Source organism: Kogia breviceps, chromosome 8, assembly GCF_026419965.1.
Source record: "Kogia breviceps isolate mKogBre1 chromosome 8, mKogBre1 haplotype 1, whole genome shotgun sequence".
Classification (NCBI taxonomy): Eukaryota; Metazoa; Chordata; class Mammalia; order Artiodactyla; family Physeteridae; genus Kogia; species Kogia breviceps.
The window spans coordinates 66472820-66494545 of record NC_081317.1 but is presented as its reverse complement, the minus strand read 5'-3'; the positions used below and the strand labels follow the sequence as shown (position 1 = coordinate 66494545).

Below are 21726 nucleotides of genomic sequence, written 5' to 3'. Positions count from 1 at the left end.
AACCATAATTCAAAAAGAGTCATGTACCAAAATGTTTATTGCAGCTCTATTTACGATAGCCAGGACATGGAAGCAACCTAAATGTCCATCAACAGATGAATGGATAAAGAAGATGTGGCACATATATACAATAGAATATTACTCAGCCATAAAAAGAAATGAAACTGAGTTATTTGTAATGAGGTGGATAGACCTGGAGTCTGTCACACAGAGTGAAGTAAGTCAGAAAGAGAAAAACAAATACCATATGCTAACACATATATATGGAATCTAAAAAAAAAAAATCATGAAGAGATTAGTGGTAGGACGGGAATAAAACACAGACCTACTAGAGCATGGACTTGAGGATATGGGGAGGATGAAGGGTAAGTGGTGACGATGTGAGAGAGTGGCAGGGACATATATACACTACCAAATGTAGATTAGATAGCTGGTGGGAAGCTGCCGCATAGCACAGGGAGATCAGCTCGGTGGTTTGTGACCACCTAGAGGGGTGGGATAGGGAGGGTGGGAGGGAGGGTGATGCAAGAGGGAAGAGATATGGGAACATATGTATATGTATAACTGATTCATTTTGTTGTAGAGGAGAAACTAACACACTATTGTAAAACAGTTATACTCAAAGATGTTAAAAAATTATTTTGACATGTGGAAATGTTTATGATGTAAGTTAATTGTGTAATGGAAAAGGCAGCTTACAAAATAACATTTGCAGTATGATTCTACTTTTTGAAAAAATAGATGTGCATAGTATATCTGCATTGAAAAAAGAATGTCAGGATCTACAATATACATGGTTTCCTGTCACTTACACATGTTCTAAGTGCACGTACATCATTTTTATAACCAGAAAAGAATTACTTAAAACGTTTTTAACTCTCTGTAGAAAAGAAAAATGCAATTAAATGATTAACTCTTTGGCTGTTCCAGTTTTTCCCTTTTCTTTTTTTTCTAATATTACCAATGTTGCAAGTGACAGCTGTGTGTGTGTGAGTGTGTGTGTGTGTGTGTGTGTGTGTGTTGTGATTCTTGGTAAGCCTTTATAAGTTCATTGGTAGATAAAGTTGTGTCCTTACATGCTCTATAGTGAGCAATAAACACTACGAAGAGTCCATGTCATAGACGTTTTATAAAAGTTAATGGCTGAGTACAACTCATTGAAAGTGCTGCAGCTAAAACAATCTAAAAGCTCTGTTTAGGATTTGGCTGTGGGAATATGTTCCCACTCAATTAACCAATTCAACTAGCTCTATTTGCATTGTCTCATTCACCTGAGGTTGCTTAATCCAAGTCTGTGTATATATAAGTAGAGCTGGAACATAACTGCATCAACTACCACTAAGTGTGGATAACAGGAAACCTCATCATTTGAGACCAGCCCTTCACATTTAAAAGTTAGGTAAGTATCATAACCAGTATGTGAGAATATTTGCCATATGTTATTGGAAAAAGCAGCACAAAAGAACCAGTAATGTTTACATTGCCATTTACTCTAATATTTCTGATTTAAAAATAAGAGAATAAAGACTGAATTTTAAGTCTGAAAAAATTATAAAAAGAGTGATCATATTTTTTAAAGTAAAAGATTTGTAGGTTGTTTAAAGAAAATGCTTTGTTTTTTAGACTAGGATTAGAAAATATTTCCTGACTGTGCTTTTGACTCATCATGTGATTCTTAAAAAGCAGCTGTCTTTCTCTGTGTCAACGACTCCATTTTAAATGTGATATTTCAGTTTCTTATCTATCTTACATAACTCTGCAAGCTAATGTTGGTTTAGAGCAGAGTTCCTTGAAGTGTGTTCTCTCAAACTAGCCACAGGAGTGTTAATAGAGGGAGTTGAGGAGGTTACAAGATGAAATAATTACCGAAAATAATTAGTTTAACAAAGGTACCCACAATTTTTCAATGAGGGACTGTCAACACCTTTACTATGCTAATATGAATTCTGACTTCCCAAGAAGTAGCATATAGATTGAAACATTTCCCAGATTTATTTGAAAATACAACTTTTTTAAAATGTCTCTCCAGAAGAAGTTTTTTCTAGGACATAAGGCTTCTTGGATAAAAGAGAAAAACAAACAAACAAACAAACAAGTCCAGCAATGCAATTTTAATGTTATCAGTAAAATATTACCTGAACGCCTACTGTGTGCAGGGTACTATTTGAACTATTTTCTGTACAATTTAAAATTTAGCACAATAAGGTTATCTAACTGCACTATCCCACATTATGGTTACAAATTAAATACCGTATTCTGAAATTTAGTATTTAAAAGAAGTTGGACAATTGCCTGAGCATTTCAAGCTAAATTCCCAGTTCTGATTATTTTATTTCTACATTTGGAGGGAGAACAGAGGAGACGGGATCAGGAAGCTCTGGCATAAAGACAGAAATCAGGAGACTAGATTATGGTCCTGGTTCTGCTTTTGTGATCCTGGGCAAGGCACTTAACCTTCCAGTCCTAGCCTACTTCTCTATAGAGTTAGGGGCTCAGTAAATGATGTCTAAGATTCTCTGCTTCTAAGTGTTGTTAATCAATAAAGGAGGGAGAATCAGAGGAAGAAGGTAAGGATTGATGTGAGGCCCTCATTCTCTGTGAGGACAATATTCACTCCCATGGAAGACAACATTCAATCCCAGGGAGAGAGTAAGGAATCTCAACTATGTTATCATTGAAGGATTTTGCTCATGAGACTGGCTGTAAATAGAATGGCTATGTGTGAGACTCTAGTTCCATCTAAACAAGAAAATTTGGAATTTCAGCATATTGGGGGCTTGGCAAGGGGCAAAAATAAAGGTGCATGAAGTTCATCTTCCAATGAGTCCTCTAACCCAGGAACTCAATGCTCCTCCTTTACTCTGCTAGAAGACTGATCCTAATTAAGTTTATAAGAGACTTAAGTAGTAACTACTCCTGGGATTTAATTTTTTTTAATCTAGAAAAAGAGGGCAATGCTTAATAAAAGTGCATTAACTATTATAGAATTTCAGGCAACATTAGAATTTAAGACTGGAGGAGCAGTCTTGCTCCCTCCACAAACCACAGATCCAGTGTCTTACCTTGATGATAAAGCCAGCTTGTAGTACCCTACTGAAAGAATAGTTTTCTGCAATTTATAAGAGAACTCCATATTCTTTCAATATGATACTAAAACCCAGCTTGATAATCAAGGAACAGCATCATTGATGAGGCTTGCCTGAATCAAATATTAAAATGGGGGCTGCAAGTGGTGATTTTCCTAAATCTATCATTCCTTCTATAATGAATAAATCTCATTCATTCATTCTTGAGAAATGCTATGGAATTGCAGGTTTCTTTTTTCATAAAATGCTTTATAGTCAATTACCATCATTTTTTAAAACATCTTTATTGGAGTATAATTGCTTTACATGGTGAGTTAGTTTCTGCTTTATAACAAAGTGAATCAGTTATACCTATACATACGTTCCCTATACAACTCTTCCCTCTTGCATCACCCTCTCTCCCACCCGCCCTATCCCACCCCTCTAGGTGGTCACAAACCACCGAGCTGATCTCCCTGTGCTATGCGGCTGCTCCCCACTAGCTATCTATTTTACGTTTGGTAGTGTATATATGTCCATGCCACTCTCTCACTTTGTCCCAGCTTACCCTTCCCCTTCCCCATATCCTCAAGTCCATTCTCTAGTAGGTCTGTGTCTTTATTCCCGTCTTGTCCCTAGGTTCTTCAGGACCTTTTTTTTTTTTTTTTTTAAGATTCCATATATATGTGTTAGCATACGGTATTTGTTTTTCTCTTTCTGACTTACTTCACTCTGTATGACAGAATCTAGATCCATCCATCTCACTACAAGTAACTCAATTTTGTTTCTTTTTATGGCTGAGTAATATTCCATTGTATATATGTGTCACATCTTCTTTATCCAGTCATCTGTTGATGGACACTTAGGTTGCTTCCAGGTCCTGGCTATTGTAAATAGAGCTGCAATGAACATTGTGGTACATGACTCTTTTTGAATTATGGTTTTCTCAGGTTATATGCTCAGTAATGGGATTGCTGGGTCATATGGTAGTTCTATTTTTAGTTTTTTAAGGAACCTCCATACTGTTCTCCATAGTGGCTGTATCAATTTACATTCCCACCAACAGTGCAAGAGGGTTCCATTATCTCCACACCCTCTCCAGCATTTATTGTTTGTAGATTTTTTGATGATGGCCATTCTGACCACTGTGAGATGATATCACATTGTAGTTTTGATTTGCATTTCTCTAATGATTAGAGAATGTTGAGCATTCTTTCATGTGTTTGTTGTCAATTTGTATATCTTCTTTGGAGAAATGTCTATTTAGGTCTTCTGCCCATTTTTGGATTGGGTTTTTTTTTGATATTGATCTGCATGAGCTGCTTGTAAATTTTGGAGAATAATCTTCTATTATTACTAAGAAATCCTTCTATTTCTTCCTGGTTCATTCTCAAAGGTTGTGCTTTTCTAAGAATTTGTCCATTTCTTCCAGGTTGTCCATTTTATTGGCATATAGTTGCTTGTAGTAATCTCTCATGATCCTTTTTATTTCTGCAGTGTCAGTTTTTACTTCTGCTTTTTCATTTCTAATTCTATTTGGGTGTTCTCCCTTTTTTTCTTGATGAGGCTGGCTAATGGTTTATCAATTTTGTTTATCTTCTCAAAGAACGAGCTTTTAGTTTTATTGATCTTTGCTATCATTTCCTTCATTTCTTTTTCATTTATTTCTGATCTGATCTTTATGATTTCTTTCCTTCTGCTAACTTTGGGGTTCTTTTGTTCTTCTTTCTCTAATTGCTTTAGGTGTAAGGTTAGGTTGTTTGTTTGAGATGTTTCTTGTTTCTTAAGGTAAGATTGTATTGCTATAAAGTTCCCTCTTACAACTGCTGTTGCTGTATCCCATAGGTTTTTAGTCATCGTGTTTTCATTGTCATTTTTTTCTAGGTATTTTTTAATTTCCTCTTTGATTTCTTCAGTGATCACTTCGTTATTAAGTAGTGTATTGTTTAGCCTCCAGGTGTTTGTACTTTTTACAGATCTTTTCCTGTAATAGATTTCTAGTCTCATAGCATTGTGGTCAGAAGAGATACTTGATATGATTTCAATTTTCTTAAATTTACAAAAGCTTGATTTGTGACCCAAGATATGATCTATCCTGGAGAATTTCCATGACCACTTGAGAAGAATGTGTATTCTGTTGTTTTTTGATGGAATGTCCTATAAATATCAATTAAGTCCATCTTGTGTAATGTATCATTTAAAGCTTGTGTTTCCTTATTTATTTTCATTTTGGATGATCTGTCCATTGGTGAAAGTGGGGTGTTAAGGTCCCCTACTATGATTGTGTTACTGTCGATTTCCCCTTTTATGGCTGTTAGCATTTGCCTTATGTGTTGAGGTGCTCCTATGTTGGGTGCATAAATATTTACAATTGTTATACCTTCTTCATGGATTGATCCCTTGATCATTATGTAGTGTCCTTCTTTGTCTCTTGTGATAGTTTTTATTTTAATGTCTATTTTGTCTGATATGAGAATTGCTACTCCAGCTTTCTTCTGATTTCCATTTGCATGGAATATCTTTTTCCATCCCCTCACTTTCAGTCTGTATGTGTCCCTAGGTCTGAAGTCGGTCTCTTGTAGACAGCATATATATGGGTCTTGTTTTTGTATCCATTCAGCCAGTCTGTGTCTTTTGGTGGGAGCATTTAATCCATTTACATTTAAGGTAATTATCTTTATGTATGTTCCTATTACCATTTACTTAATTGTTTCGGTTACTCTTGTAGGTCTTTTCCTTCTCTTGTGTTTTTTGCCTAGAGAAGTTCTGCTCTGCAGTAGTTATTTCCACTATTTTATCTTCCAGGTCAGTCCTCTGTTCTTCTGACTCAGTTATTTTGCTATTGATTCCTTCTAGAGAATTTTAAATTTCATTTATTGTGTTGTTCATCACTGTTTGCTCTAGTTCTTCGTGGTTCTTGTTAAACGTTTATTGTATTTTCACCATTCTATTTCCAAGATTTTGGATCATCTTCACTACCATTATTCTGAATTCTTTTTCAGGTAGACTGACTATTTCCTCTTCATTTGTTAGGTCTGGTGGGGTTTTGCCTTGCTCCTTCATCTGCTGTGTGTTTCTCTGTCTTCTTATTTTGTTTAACTTACTGTGTTTGGGGTCTCCTTTTTGCAGGCTGCAGGTTCATAGTTCCCATTGCTTTTGGTGTCTGCCCCCAGTGGCTAAGGTTGGTTCAGTGGGTTGTGTAGGCTTCCTGGTGGAGGGGAGTAGTGCCTGTATTCTGGTGGATGAAGCTGGATCTTGTCTTTCTGGTGGGCAGGTCCATGTCTGGTGGTGTGTTTTGGGGTGTCCGTAACCTTATTATGATTTTAGGCAGCCTATCTGCTAATGGATGGGGCTGTGTTCCTGTCTTGCTAGTTGTTTGGCATAGGGTGTCCAGCACTGTAGCTTGCTGGCCATTGAGTGGAGCTGGGTCTTGGCATTGAGATGGAGATCTATGGGAGTTTTTCACCATTTGATATTACATGGAGCTGGGAGGTCTCTTGTGGACCAATCCTGGACTTGGTTCTCCCACCTCAGAGGCACTGCCCTGATGCCCAGCTGGAGCACCAAGAGCCTGTCATCCACACGACTGCTAGTGTTGGAGGGTCTCCTGCAGAGGTGAGGGGTGGCTGTGGCTCACCATGAGAACAGGGACACTGGCAGCAGAAGTTCTGGGAAGTACTCCTTGGCGTGAGCCCTCCCAGAGTCTGCCATTAGCCCCACCAAAGAGCCCAGGTAGCAACCATCATTTTTTTGATGCGCAAACTATGACAAATTTGCCCAGCAGGAGACCCTTCAAAGGGGCTCCTGTGTCCTTTTGACACAATCTCACTAGTTTTTTAATGACTCACTGCTTTATGGCACAACAAGATACTCAAATGTTCACTTCTACTTTCCCAGCCCAGATCTAGAATCCTGGTTCCTTTTAGTGGAGAAAATATGTAGAAACGAAGATATGGGCACACTGATATTGCTAATTCAAATTTAACACTACAGGGATTTTCCCTTCTTCTTTTGTTTTATATTTATATCTCCTTTTCCCTGCAGTGAAAATCCTATAACACCAATACATTTGTTTTATTCCATAGTATAGCAAAAACAATCTCATTTCAATACCAATATTTCCACTAACAACAAACCCAAAAAGTAAAGTTTAAGATTTCTTTACAGTTCTTTTTGTCCTCTCACTATATTTCTAGTATAGATATATATTCAGAATATGATGTTCAAATTTTACTGAAATTATTATTTTCTCTTTGTGGCTATGTTATCAATTTTATATTGAGTTAGCCACAGTTGTTTCTGTTTGTTTTCAAGTTGAGACAATTGAACTAATGTTATATGTTAATCCAACAGAATCCTGAAAAATGAAGCCTAAAATGAAGTATTCAACCACCAAAATTTCCCCAGCAAACATGAACAGCTCAGCAGGCAAAGCCTTGGTAAAATCTCCCAAGTTGAGAAGTAAGGACTTAAGCCTTTCTGATTGTTTTACACGCTATTTTTTTATCTGTTATGAAAACTTTATTATTCCAATGTTTATACATTCTACCTTACCAAAAAGTACTAAGAATACAAGAGCTGAAATTGAAAGGGATGGCTCATAAATGTGTAACACAGTCGGTACTGGTTTTAAACAGACTATATCTGGCCAACTTCTGCTTATTTGATATATCACAGAACAGGAGTGGCTCAGATGACTTAAACCTGCTACTAGTGATAAACGTAATTATGGCCCTTCATATTAACCCCTTCTCTACCCATAACTCCTGCCACCAAATCCCAAAACCTTTTTCCCAGATTTCCTAACAAAAATTTAAACAGACCCACTTTTATTCAACAAACATTTATTAAGACCTTTGGTATATCAAGTTTGTGGTCTTGACTTGAGACTTCTGATAAAGGAGAGGATAACAAGCAAATATATTTGAATAATCCAGGACCCAAATAAAGCAGAATTGACCAAATGATGCTCAAGTCTGTCCAGTTGCAAACTCAAAGGGTTTGGAATAAGTTGAAATGGTAGTAGCCTTAGCTTTAAGATCAAAGGACTGTTAACATCTTTAATTATTAAAATTACTTATCCTAGAAAAGAATTATGCAAATTTATCCTCATGTTTTTCATTTGAGAGCAGTAACACAAAAGAATTAACAGAGCTCTGGTGCACCAGAAATAGAGCATGAGAAATGGTAGTGGGGACTGGTAGTGGGGACTGGCATATCTTTGTCCTTTGTGCTCTTCTGCATTTCCCTGAACATTTTAGGCCAGAAGAGAAAGCAGTGTTAAAGAATATCATTTCTGTCTCCCTGAGGCTCTGGTCAACCCATGCTCTTCTTTTGTAAGTAGGAAAACCAATAATTGGACTGTGGTTTCTGAATCACCAGGAAATCACAGCTAAGTTAGTTCTTTTATTTATGTCTGAGTCAAAATGCTCCTTGCAGGAACAGTGACTCATTAGAAGTGACTCTGTGTCCCCAAATTCCCTCTTAATAAAGAATGAATTATCTTTGTACCCTACGGGATGTGGGCTCTATGTAGATACTGGAATGAGGGAGGGAGCAGGCTGGAATATACACCAGAGTTGCTGGCATTGATGGAAAATGAAAATGTAACCCCACCTGTCAGGGTGCAGTGGCCCTAACAGTTTATTTACACCATTCAGAGAAACAATGATAAAGATAATCCCAAATCTCATTGCATTATTTTTATGGTTCCTTTGTAGATTTTCACTTCCAACAATATTGGCTCAGTTTAATACTATAATTGTCATTATACTCCTGGCTAAAATTTCAACAGATACCTGTGTAGTGTGTGACAGGTATGAACTGCTTTTCAAAACTCAAGGTGCAAGAAATGTCACATCATATTTTTCTAAATAAACTGCTCTGAGCCCCCAAACAACAAAGTTCATTTTAATTCCTTCTCCTCCCCTGGGCTAGCAGGATCTTACACAATCACAAAGCCATAAAACGCAATACCCAACCACTACAGGTATCCATACAGTCAGGTCCCACATGAGTTCTGGTCAGCACCAGGGCATTTCACCTCTAGTGCCAACAGGGTATGGGACTTCATGAGCTAGAGGAAAGCCTCTCCCCAAACTCATCTCCTTCCCCGTTTCTAGGAAGCTACTCCTCAGGGTCAGGCCATTCTCCTCTGTTAATTCCTCTCCCCCACATCCATCAACCCTTTCCCTGCCCCGAAAATACAGTGTCCTTAGGTATCTATCCAGAGGTCACAATACGGGAGCCCTAGGACATATCCATCCAGCGGGAGTATTTTAGTTGGCCTGAATAGTGTTACTGTTGTTTTTTAATTGAGACAACATTTAAAATTGGGAGATTTTGCATAAAAATCTGAACGTGTGGTTTCTTTCAGAAAATCTGAAGATCTAGCAACAAATGGGCCCATATCCCTACATGGCAATAGTTGGAGGTAGAACTGAGTAGGGATCATCCCCTTTAGTTTGCAGCTCTCCACAGAAGATCTTCTGTTACAGTGAAGGAGCTTTCACTTTATCCTGTGGACAGTAGGGAACCAACTGAAAATGTTTAATTGAGGAAAAACAAGACATTTTTATTTTGGAAAGATCATGTTGGTGGTAGTGAAGATACAGCAAGGAGGCAAGAGTTGAAATAGAAACTGGTCAGAGGTCTACTGCATTCATCTTAGGGCTCCGGTGATGAGGGCCTGACTTAAGATGACAGAATGGAAAGACTAAAATTCAGATACGTTCAGAAAGTGAAATCAGTAAGGTAAACCGAATGAATCGAAAGATGGACAGAGAGAGGAAAATGGACAATTCTCACCTTTCTGATTTAAAAATTGGGCAGATAATGGCAGATAGAGGTACTGTTTTTAAAGATAGGGAATTCTGGAGGAATATATTGGGGGTAAAAGATAAAGAAGTTGTTTTTTTATTATGAGTATATTTGCATTTGGGGTATGTGTAGGTCATTCAGGTAGAGATGTCCAGAATTCAGAAGGCTCTACATAGATAGAAATAGACATGCTTTAAGGTAACTTTAGTCAAAATGCCCTGTGGCATCAAAATTTCTGTAGAGAAAGAACAACAGATATAAAGCTCAGGAGACAGAACAAAGGTAGAGTTACAGTTTGGGGAGTCATCAACGTATAAAAAGATGACTGAAGTCATTGCAACAAGTGAAATTGTCCAGAAAGAAAACCTAGAGTGAGAAAAAAAGGCAAAGGACAAAACCTTCAGGAACACCAACATTTTAGGATCAGGCAGAGAAGGAAGAACTAACAAAGAGACAGAGATGGACTAATCAGAGGGAAACAAGGAGAATCCAAGGAGACAGCTGATACAACAATAAGGGAAGAAGGGTTCAAAGAAGGATGTGGTCCCCAAGTCAAATGCAACAAATGGGTCAAAGGTAGTAAACAGGGCAAAGAGACTTTGGTAAAATTAGTGTTTGGGGAAAAAATGAAAGATGAAGTGATTTCCCTTCTGTAGTTCCTGTCAGCCATGGTCTGGCTCTATAAAATGATTTCCAGGCGCATTCCCATTTACTCACCAGAAATGCCTGAGGGATTTCATCATGCATTTGCTATGATGAAACTGCTTATGGGAATTTCCTTAAAAGCCATATAAATACACTGCCCTCAGATGTCAAGCAGGATGGAGACATAGGAAATGGCAACAGCCTTTTCATAAGTTTGAGCTGGCTCTTTGACACTAGTGGAACACTCTCTTCTACAGAGTTCCCATGGCAATGCCAGCTTCATGCTTTCCTCCCTAGAACACAACCCTCACACCACAGATTCAGCTGCCCCGAATACCAAAGTATACCTTCTTCCAAACTCTCCCAATGTAAAGTATTTTAAATACTTCAAACACAGTCAGCCCCCAAGGAATTATACCCAGTGTTTGTCTCACTAGATGCTAGCCCTTACATTCACATATTTAGCCCCCAATTCTCTTCTTCTACATCCATATTTCCCCAGTGCTATGACCCTCACTTCTAACTGCCCAAGACCCATATCCTCCTCCCCTATGAGTCCACTCTCAATATTAGACATACCGGGCATGGGATACCTCATGAGATGCTACACATAATGAGAAGCATACAGGAATGAGCATGCTTAGAGCATCATCTTATGCCTTTTAACTCTGAAGAGACAATGTGATACAGTATAGTGTAAACCCTGACATCTGGATTTTGTTTTTCTATTTTGTAATGCAAGTGCCGGACTTAAGCTTTGATTGCTGAGGCATGCACTTCAAAGAGGTATCCACTTCAAAGAGGCATCTACTTCAAAGATGGCTATCTCAAATAAATACGTGGCCAGCCACAAGACTAGATAAAGAAAAGGAGATCTTGGCTGATTTCCATAACTGGCCATTTGGACTACTTTCTTTTTTTCTCTTTCCACACTTTAAATTCCTGCTTTTATGTTTTAAATTCACCAATAAATAGTGAGCTGTCGCTATCCTAGGCTCCCACCCTCAACCCCAATAAAAGCGGAACCCCACGCCCGCATACCCTCTCTACCTGTGACTTCTCTGTGGGGTCCCAGATATGCAGTGTAATTTACAGATCCTATAATTAATTAACCTTTATTTCTTCACTTTCCTGATGGTTATTGCTGAAGGTCATCTTGCAATCATAATAAAAACCTTAACAGCCAGTCCAAAAACAACGTTGGTTATTGACAGGCTAAGACCAGCACAAAACATGCAATTAATGACACATTGTATTAAATTAGTTGTCAGGATACCAAGTTCAGTGTTGGCTCTGGCACAGCTTTGTAAATTATCTTTGCACTATATAAATGTGAGATACCATAGCTGACATATCTGTATTATAAAGGAATATTAGGGATTTCCAGGGTGAATGAGTATGATTTAATGGCCTTGCCCTGTTCAGACAGTTGAAGATACTTAAAGGTAGATGCCTATCTGAATTGGAAGTAAGATATAGATAATTCAGAACAGTAACTAACAAAAGTTTATTCCACTTAACTTTGAAAAGCATATTAGGAAGGCAAATCTTCTTGAGAATAAAAAAAAATCATAGAATGGATCTCAAATCACAAGTAATTATTTTCATTTTTTAAATTACTGTCAATAATTGAAATTTGGCTATATTGCATAAATTGCTTGATAATTCATTTACTATAATGTTGGAAATTGAGATCCTATGACTCAAGTGTTTTTCTATTTGACTTTGAAAGGCTTTTTATGATTTCCAACTGACAAATTTAATGTTTTATTTGAGATTTTAATTTTTTTTGCCGTATGCGTGCCTGTCACGGTTGTGGCCTCTCCCGTTGTGGAGCACAGGCTCCGGACGCGCAGGCTCAGTGGCCACAGCTCACGGGCCCAGCCGCTCCGCGGCATGTGGGATCTTCCCGGACACGGCACGAACCCGTGTCCCCTGCATTGGCAGGCGGACTCTCAGCCACTGCGTCACCAGGGAAGTCCGAGATTTTAATTTTTATTTGGATAAATGAAATAAGAATTAATGAATAATTGATTATATTTTTTTTACTTCAACTGATTTAATTTCAATTTGCATTTTGCTTTTCCCTAAAGTTGTAGTGTAGCATTTTTTTAGATGGAGGTAGATGGAAGCATAGCTTTGATATTAGACACACTTGAGTCATAACTTCTCACCAGACCTGTAACCTTGGGTTAGTGTCATGACTGCTAAGAACTTCAAATCATCATCTGTAAAACAAAGAAAATAATACCTACCTTGCAAAATTATTTGTGAAGGTTTAAAGGAAACAGTGTGTAGAATTATCAGCACAGTGCCTGGCCCACTGTAGACACACTAATATTTGACAAGGGAGTAAAAAATACTCAATGGAGAAAAGATGGTCTCTTCAATAAATGGTGCTGGGAAAACTGGATAATAACATGTAAAAGAATTAAACATAACTCCTATCTATACCACTCACAAAAATTAACACCCAATGGATTAAAGACTTAAATGTAAGACCTGAAACCACAAAACTCCTAGAAGAAAACATAGGCAGAAAGCTCCCTAACATGGTCGGCTATTTTTAGTATCAATAACCTTTATAGACTACAGTCATCTCTCCAAAATTATTAAAAGTATATTCTAGATAAGTAGGAATGATTGTAGATTTCACATGATCAAAGAGCTCCCCCTCAGTTAGGCAAAAATTACTATATGTTGGATGTAGATCCACACCTCTTTAAACCAATTTTGAAACCAAAATCTTTTCTAAAGACCTAAAGTTTTTCATATCTCATTTGACAGCAAAATATGACCTGAACTCATTTGACAGTTAAATCCTGACCTAAACCACATGAGGTCTTTATTTATTTCACTTTATGTAAATTTTCCTGTTTCACTATAAAATTATTAATTTTTTATTATGAGGTGCCGCCCTAGTCCCTGCTGGGTGTTCTAGTTATATACAATATATGGTCTACATGACAATCTTAAAATCTAGTAAACTCTGAATTTTGAAACACAACCGGCCCCAAGGTTTCTGATAAGATACTGTGGACCTGTAGTTGCTTTCTTGGTCTGGTACACTCAGGGTTTGTAAAATGATAAAGATGGATGGGATGAAATGGCATCACAATTTTTTCAATTGCTCAGAATCCCAACAGAAGGCTGAAGAAGTTGGCTCCATGTACTTTATGCAGCTACGCTCTGGCCTTAAAATAGAAAAGAAGACCTGTTACTTTAGGAAAGAAACCACCAAAAGGCATTCACCAAGAACAGGTAAGGAGAAACTGCATTTCCTGATAATTTTTCAACATAATGATGGGCATCTATTTGCCTTCACTTACCACATCAAGCTACATAATGTTTTTCCTCATCCAAATTCCTTCTGGAAAAGAGTAAGGATGATGAACTACTTTTTAGCCATTTTTAGAAGGGCACATAGAGTTTTTAATAGCATGGGAGAAATGGTTATGCTATAATATTAAGTAAAAATAGAGTATACAAAATTATAAATATATTTACTATTTTTAAGTGTTTTTTCTTTCATTTAAAGGAAGTAAACTAAAATGAATAGTGGTTGCCTTTTGGATGTTGAGACCATGGGTGACTAGTTTTCTTTTGCCTGGACTCCACTGGGTGTGTCCTATTGGGATATAAGTGTATAGGAGGTATTGATTCCTTCAGACCATAGGGTGACTGAAACTCTGGGGTCAGTTATCATTGTCAGCAAGCAGCCTCGACTGGAAATCCTCAAAGGAGAGATGGGAGAGGGGTCTGCACAGAGTGAGGACTGACAGTCCAATCTTATTCCTACAACTGTCCTGCAGCTAAAAAGTACAAAGAGCAACATCTGGTATTCGCTGCCTGTCAGGAGTTGGAGCACCTTGGACAGTCTGTGAAGAGCTTCGCCTTCAGTAAAACTCGGGTCCAGAAATATACTACAGTAACTGGTCTTCCAAGTATCAAAGGTAAGACTGGTCACAGGGGTGGTGTGAGGGTGAAGAGGGAGGTAAGACACAGACCTTGGAAGTGCCACTCCAGGAAGCAGCCCCAAGTCTACAATTTCATGTAAATATGTCAGAAACTTCTGACCATTTGTTGCTGATGTGCCCATGTAGTGGTATCCAAACTAAGTACAGGGTAGTTGCTCTAACAATGCATGTGCGTTCTATAGTTAGCATTCCATTATTATTTTGAAATGCTTGCTATGGATTGGAATTTCATATACATTATTCCTGAAAAAAACACATTATGCTTTGGGGGGAAAAACCACATTATCTCCCCAAACTTCAACATTTTGACAATAAAAGAAAAGGAAGAGCTATTTTATTTTTTAAATATAATTTCAACTCAAGTATTTTAAATAGTTGTTAAAATGGTTTTAAATTATATCACATACTTGTGCAAATATTCAACATTCTTAATTTTTTATATATTATTTTCTTTAGCATAATTCTATACTATAAAGAAAATATGATTTTTTCCTCCAGGACCTATATATGTAGTCTCTAAATCTGCTCCAGTTTACCGCAGCATGCTGTAGAAATATTATTTTCTATGTGTGCTCGTATATTAAAAAAAAATTGAGAGTGCTGCTTTAAGTGTCACTGTTATTTAGCCAGAAGACAGAATGAGGCTCACATCTGCATTCTCCAGGACTGTTGAAAGTCTCTGAGTAACTCCATGCTTTACAGATGGGTATTCACTTATCCATGTCTATCAAAATACAGCACCTTCTTGCCCATAGTTCCCTAGATCATGTGGAGTCAGGAAGCAGAGATTTCCTCAGGCAAAGTCTATAACTTTTCCAGCTTCTTTCTCCCCACTAAACCCTCCCATAAGCACACTAACATGGCCTACCATGGCCTTCATGCAGGATGCTAGCATCTTTAATCCCATTCAGGTGGCACACCTCAGCCTTTTAGCTACATTAAGCTTGTGCCAGAGGCTTTCGTCTATCCAACAGTGATGGACAAAGTGCAGCTCAAATTGCAAAAACAAACACAACCCATTGAGAAGGCTTTTTTAAAATTTCTAAAAGATTTTTCATGGAAACAAGGTTTTTGAATTCTTAATGACAAGATTTTTACTTGTTACAGAACATTCTGCTTCCCTGAGTACATACAAGGATCAATCCATTACTTTTGTTTTCGAGGATGGAAATTATGAGATCTATGTTGATGACTTAGGAAAAGACCAAGAGAAAGGTAGAATATTTCCTTTTGTCTTTAATGATATAATGATGACTAGTAAAGTAAAAAAAATAAATTTACCAAACCATAAACAATAGACACTCAGACATGGCAAATAGATCTCATGCTATGTGTTAACTCCAATGCATTGGCAGGGAATGCTTGAATATCACTATATTGAGGAGGATTCAGAAGCTTATTCAGGGGGCTTCCCTGGTGGCACAGTAGTTAAGAATCTGCCTGCCAATGCAGGGGACATGGGTTCGAGCCCTGGTCCGGGAGGATCCCACATGCCACGGAGCAACTAAGCCCATGCGCCACAACTACTGAGTCTGCGCTCTAGAGCCCGCGAGCCACAACTACTGAAGTCCATGCGCCTAGAGCCCATGCTCCGCAGCAAGAGAGGCCACCGCGATGAGAAGCCCGCTCACTGCAACAAAGGGTAGCCCCCGCTCGCCACAACTAGAGAAAGCCCGTGCAGCAACAAAAGCCCAACGCAGCCAAAAATAAATAAATTAAATAAGTTAAAAAAAAAAAAAAGCTTATTCAGGATTCATCAGGGAAGAAGGATAATATTGAGAAGTGGTATCTGTTGTGAAATGTGGAAGGAGGCACCACATATATTTGCTATTGCTAAATTATCTACTAGGTCTTTCCAGCTTTATCAGTATCACTAAAGTATAAACTCTAGTAAAAGAATATACCAATGCTATGAACAACATTTTAAATATTTTAATACCAACATTGTTGGAGAATTCTTCAGAATATATTTATGCATTTTTAAGACCTTTCTCAAAACCACAGAAGTTTTGCTTTTATTTAATATACAGTAAAAGAAGAGAATGTTTTCTGATGTTATATATATGTTGAAACAGAACCATTTGATAAAATTGTATCTCACCAAAGGGATTTTATACATTCTCTTTCAGACAAGGTGTTACTCCGTTACTATGATTCCCAAATCCCCTCAAGTGAAACAGGTAATTTCGAAAACTGGGTAAGCTCTAGTGCTTGAATTCTTAAATTTAGGGTAAAGACAAATCCAAAAATTCTCCATGGGAAAGGAAAGCAGTCTCAGAAGGTTCTCTCCAACCCAAACTCATGGTAAAAATCTCGGACCTAAGATTGTAAAAGGATATACTCCATCTCATCCATTTTGTAGTTTAATAATTAGGATAAAGGTTTGGCTACATTTAACAGAGATTCAGAATAATAGTGTCTTAAGTTATACAAAACTTTATTTTAGCCAGGGCTGGAATGGCAGTTCTGCTCAACAGGTTGCCCAGACCCAGCTCCTTTTCTCTTTGTGGCTCTGCCAACATCCACATGGTTCAAGATTCCTTGCCACCATGAAAATATCCATTCAGCAGGACAGAGGAAGACAGATGTATTATATGAGTTCTATTTCCCTTTAGGGACGTAACTTGGAAGTTGCACCTGACACTTTTATTCACCTTATGTTGCTCAGAACTTAAACATATTGCTACACTTAGCTACAAGAAGGCAGGCTGGGACACATTCTATTATTACACAAAAAGAGGAGTTGGATATTGGGGGACAACCATCAGTGGCTTTCTATGCAGACAGGGAAGCTGACAACTAGAGCAATACCTATTAGAGTCACAATTCTACTACTATTCTAATAGTATATAAGAAAACTAACCTCTCTCCTAAGGGGACTTAGAATTACCCCTTACTGTCCAATGACTCTTTAGTTTCATCTAGGTACAAGTATTTCTAAGAGATGTGTTGTTGAATGAAGTAGTTATTTTATATGACATCTTGGACTCTTTTTCTGGGTGTTAAATTTATTTAAATTAAAATGAGTTACAATTCTTAACTTTATAATTTGCATTTTTTTTAATTGCAAGATGGTGGTGGTGATCATCGGAAGTTAATGGTAAACCTGAGCCCCACAGAAGACAAAGACTTCTTGCTGCATGCCAACAGTAAGGAGCATTCTGTGGAGGTAATAGAAATATGCACCTAACTGTCATGACTGACTCTACTCATCTGTGCAGATTTGGGTGTTTGGGGTACTTTGAAGAAGAAGTTTTGTTTGTGCTATTGTACATAAAACAAAATCAGTTATGATTAATAACTTGCTTCTGGGACATGGAAGGGAGTGAAATGGCATGTGTAGCCTTGCTACTGAAAGTTTGATCTCTGCCAGCAGTACAGCACTGCCTGGGAGCTTTTTAGAAATGTAGACTTTCAGGCTCCCTCACAACTGAATCAAAATCAGCATTTTAACAAATCTCCAGGAGAGTCATAGGTACATTAAAGTTTGAGAAGCAGAGAAGCACTGCTATATAGAAAGACTCAAATCCTTTCTACTTGGCTGTAGGAACTACTATGTTCTTCCAGAAAGTATTTCCTTGTAAAATATGGTTTTCTTAGACAATTGAAAAACTAATTTTATACTCTTAGACTGCTAAAGGGAGAGTCATAAACATTTCCATATGCCAAGATATATAGATAACATAATAATCTACATTTTAATCATAGGATTCACTGCATTGTCTTCTTCAGTTAGTAAATAGCAGTATTATATTGGTCATGATGAAGAATTATAAACATATTGAGGAACAAACAAGCCAAAGTGGACACAAGGAAGAAAACATGAAAGTATAATATAGAAGATAAATTATATAAATATACAATATATAGAGCTAACTAATATAGCCATGCAAGGTATTAATATAAACTCTGGATGGTAATCAGCATCTCCCTTAACAAAACATTCCTAAGTATATATAATAGTGTTTGGCATATATAACTACTCAATAGTAAGTGCTGACCCCTACTGAGCTTTATTATATACCAAGAAGTGTACTAAAGGTTTTACAAGTACTATCTCATTTAATTCTCACAGTAACTCTCTTATGAAGTTATTGTATTGGTTAGGTTTGCTGTGTAACAAACCATCCCTAACACTTAATAACTTGAAATAATAATCATTTCTATCACTCATGTATCTGTGGGTAAGTTGGGGGTTGACTGATCTAGAAAACTGGCTACGCTAAAAAACTGAGGCTTGAAAGGTAAATCAAAGTGTCCAGGTCTCAGATATACTACATGGCAAAAGAGAAGTATGAATCCAGAAATACTGCATCCAGATCCAGTCATTCTAAGCCATCATGTCTCTCAAAATATACTATCAGTGAATCAAATCAAATCCCCCTACTTTGGCTCTCTGCTCATTTCTTCCCCACCTCCCAACCCCTTCTCAGTAAGAGGCTTGCTAGAAATATAAAGTTATGAATAATTATTCTCCTTTAGTTTCCAATACAGGGATATAAAGTTGACTCTGGACTTCCAACTCACATATTGGTTACTTTCTCTCTTGTCTTCCTCAGCTACAAAAATGTGAAAACCCACCAGAACAGGCCTTCTTTGTCCTTCATGAGGAGACCTCCCAATGTGTTTCATTTGAATGTAAGAGCAATCCTGGAGTGTTTCTAGGAGTAAAGGATAACCACCTAGCTCTAATTAAACGAGGGGAACACCCTGAGGATTCAAATGAAGAGAATACCATATTTAAGCTCTCAAACTTAATGTGATGGAAAGCTGCGGATCTTGGGTTGAGTTGAGCTACCATTGGAGAAAGGATGAGCGATAAAGAGACAGATAACATGAAGGGAAATGGAATGTTTAGTATGCTGTGGAATGTTTTCCTTATTATGTATAAGGATTTTTTTTTTTTATAATCCTTCAGTTCTGTTTTTTATTTCCCTCTGTATCACTGCATATTCAGTACAAGTATTGGTATATTAAATAGTATATTGGTAAAGAGACTTGCCAACATTCTGAAGAGATACAGCCCGACCTTTACATTTTTCCACTTTCAGTCCTGAAAGAACTTCTTCATATTTTGAGCTGAGACCTCTGGGAAGAAGCAAAGCGCCTGATCCACAGTTTTGCTTTAGACGGGGATCAATTTAAAGAGCTACATAGGGACATACTTTTCCCTGGTTCCAAATAATAGCCTCAAACACTAGAGCCACTAATAAAAAAGATAACTGGAAGCTACACTGATTGACCATTTCACAACTGGAATAAAACACCAAGTTTGTTTGTAAATACCGAAACTTCAGATGCCTGTATGGCTAGACAGGTAATATAAATATGTGAAAAGGCAAGGATAATTTAAAAATTAAGGAAAACAAATCTAGTATTTTAAAAGTGAATAATTTCACCTCTAACTCACTTCTAAAATTCTGATTTTTATAGACTGAGTTAACTTTAAGCAAGGCATTCTTATATTAGAAAGTGAAATAAATTTTAGTTCAGACATGAAATTGAAATTATTAGGAATATCTAACAAACTAGAATATTTTTAAAAGCACTGAGCCACAATATATGTTTGGGCATCCAAGTACCATGGGTTCCAAGTACCATGGTGTGGCCATAAATCCTCTAACCTACTAGAGCTTAGACGGGACATAGGATTAACATTACAATTTCAATAACTGGTTATCATTCATATGTTCTTCTGACCCTGGCTTCCAGGAATCTATGAATTTTGATATATTTATTACCTTGGACAAAATTTCTTCTCATCCTTTCTTCTCACATGCACAAGACCTTTTGTTGTTTAGCTTCCCAATAACCCTGCTTACTATGGAATATTCACTTGACTTCTGTTCTTTCTCCATTTCTTTTGACCATCTTTGTCCTTCTGCACCCCCTGACCTCACTTCCACATCACCCGACCTCTGGATGCCAACATCTATATTCTGCTTTTTCTACCTGATGGTGTAGAATTCTACATAAACCTATTTATGGCAATATTCTTCATTAAACATCTTTGTGTTTTATTGATGCTAAGGTACTAAAATTTATACTCAACCATATAATAACATTTCTCAACTACTAAATAATTTTTGCTTATTTTAAAACCTTAGCAATTCCTACTGTAATTCTTCACGGGTGTAATACTGATAATAAATGACAAACATAATGACAGAATACTTATAAAATATGACTTTTTCTGAAAGTGTAGGCTTTTTAATTTGTTGAGATATATTGAATGTAACTGTTGGTGGAACATAAAATAAAAGAGGCTGAGAATTACTGTATGAGAACAAACAATTATAGAACAATATATCTCTGTTTCATTACTTTGTCAATAATTTTACTATAGAGACAAAAATAAAAGCAGAATCTATATCATTCCCTCTGATAAACACTAAATGTTGACCATGTGTATCTGTATGATATACTTAAATGATTATTATTAAGTAACCAAATATATCCATTACATTGTTCACATTCTTGAATAAACTGTATTTTTCAAAAGTATGTGAGACCATAATGATTTTATCATAAAATGACTCATATTGTGAAATTCTTAAGTGAAAGTAAGCTTATCACAATCCATCAATGTTGGCAAATGGAGTAGGTCATTTGTCTAATATTTTTGGTGATTCAAAATTAAGTAAGATTTTTCAGAGAAGAGGCTGTGTCTTTTTCACCTTTGTACTCATAGTGCCCATCATGGTGGCCAGTACAAAGGAGGTATTCAGTGACTTTTACCCAAGATCAAACAGGCAACATATACTTGCATTAAAACTTTAACCTGGGACTTCTAACTCCTTATTTAGATATCTTTCAATCTGGTTATCTTATTTTAGAAGTTTAATTTTCCTTTCTAAAAAAAATACTTTACACCATCACTATAGTCAGTATGATTTGATTAAAATATTCAAATATATGGTAGCTTTCTGTCATTTACTTGCATTTGTGTTTATTTTTTAACATCTTTACAGGAGTATAATTGCTTTAAAATGGCGTGTTAGTTTCTGTTTTATCACAAAATGAATCAGCTATACATATACATATATCTCCATAACTCCTCCCTCTTGTGTCTCTCTCTCACCCTCCCTATCCCACCCCTCTAGGTGGTCACAAAGCACCAAGTTGATCTCCCTGTGCTATGTGGCTGCTTCCCACTAGCTATCTATTTTACATTTGGTAGCGTATATATGTCCATGCCACTCTCTCACTTTGTCCCAGCT

General features: G+C 37.0%; 1 protein-coding gene across 2 annotated transcripts in view; it reads left to right on the top strand.

The window, feature by feature from the left end:
* Positions 1 to 21035, top strand: part of IL33 (interleukin 33) — a 47487-nt gene extending 26452 nt beyond the window's left edge. The window contains exons 2-9 of one of the 2 annotated variants that reach the window (XM_067041577.1): positions 1277 to 1399; positions 7419 to 7526; positions 13665 to 13790; positions 14342 to 14482; positions 15614 to 15721; positions 16636 to 16686; positions 17578 to 17675; positions 19066 to 21003. In XM_067041577.1, the coding sequence (XP_066897678.1) occupies positions 7430 to 7526; positions 13665 to 13790; positions 14342 to 14482; positions 15614 to 15721; positions 16636 to 16686; positions 17578 to 17675; positions 19066 to 19269 (825 nt within the window). In that variant the 5' untranslated portion in view covers positions 1277 to 1399; positions 7419 to 7429 and the 3' untranslated portion in view covers positions 19270 to 21003. Of the gene's footprint in view, positions 1 to 1276; positions 1400 to 7418; positions 7527 to 13664; positions 13791 to 14341; positions 14483 to 15613; positions 15722 to 16635; positions 16687 to 17577; positions 17676 to 19065 lie in introns of both variants that reach the window. The other variant, XM_059071922.2, reaches the window with a different exon arrangement.
* The last annotated feature ends 691 nt before the right edge of the window (positions 21036 to 21726 follow it).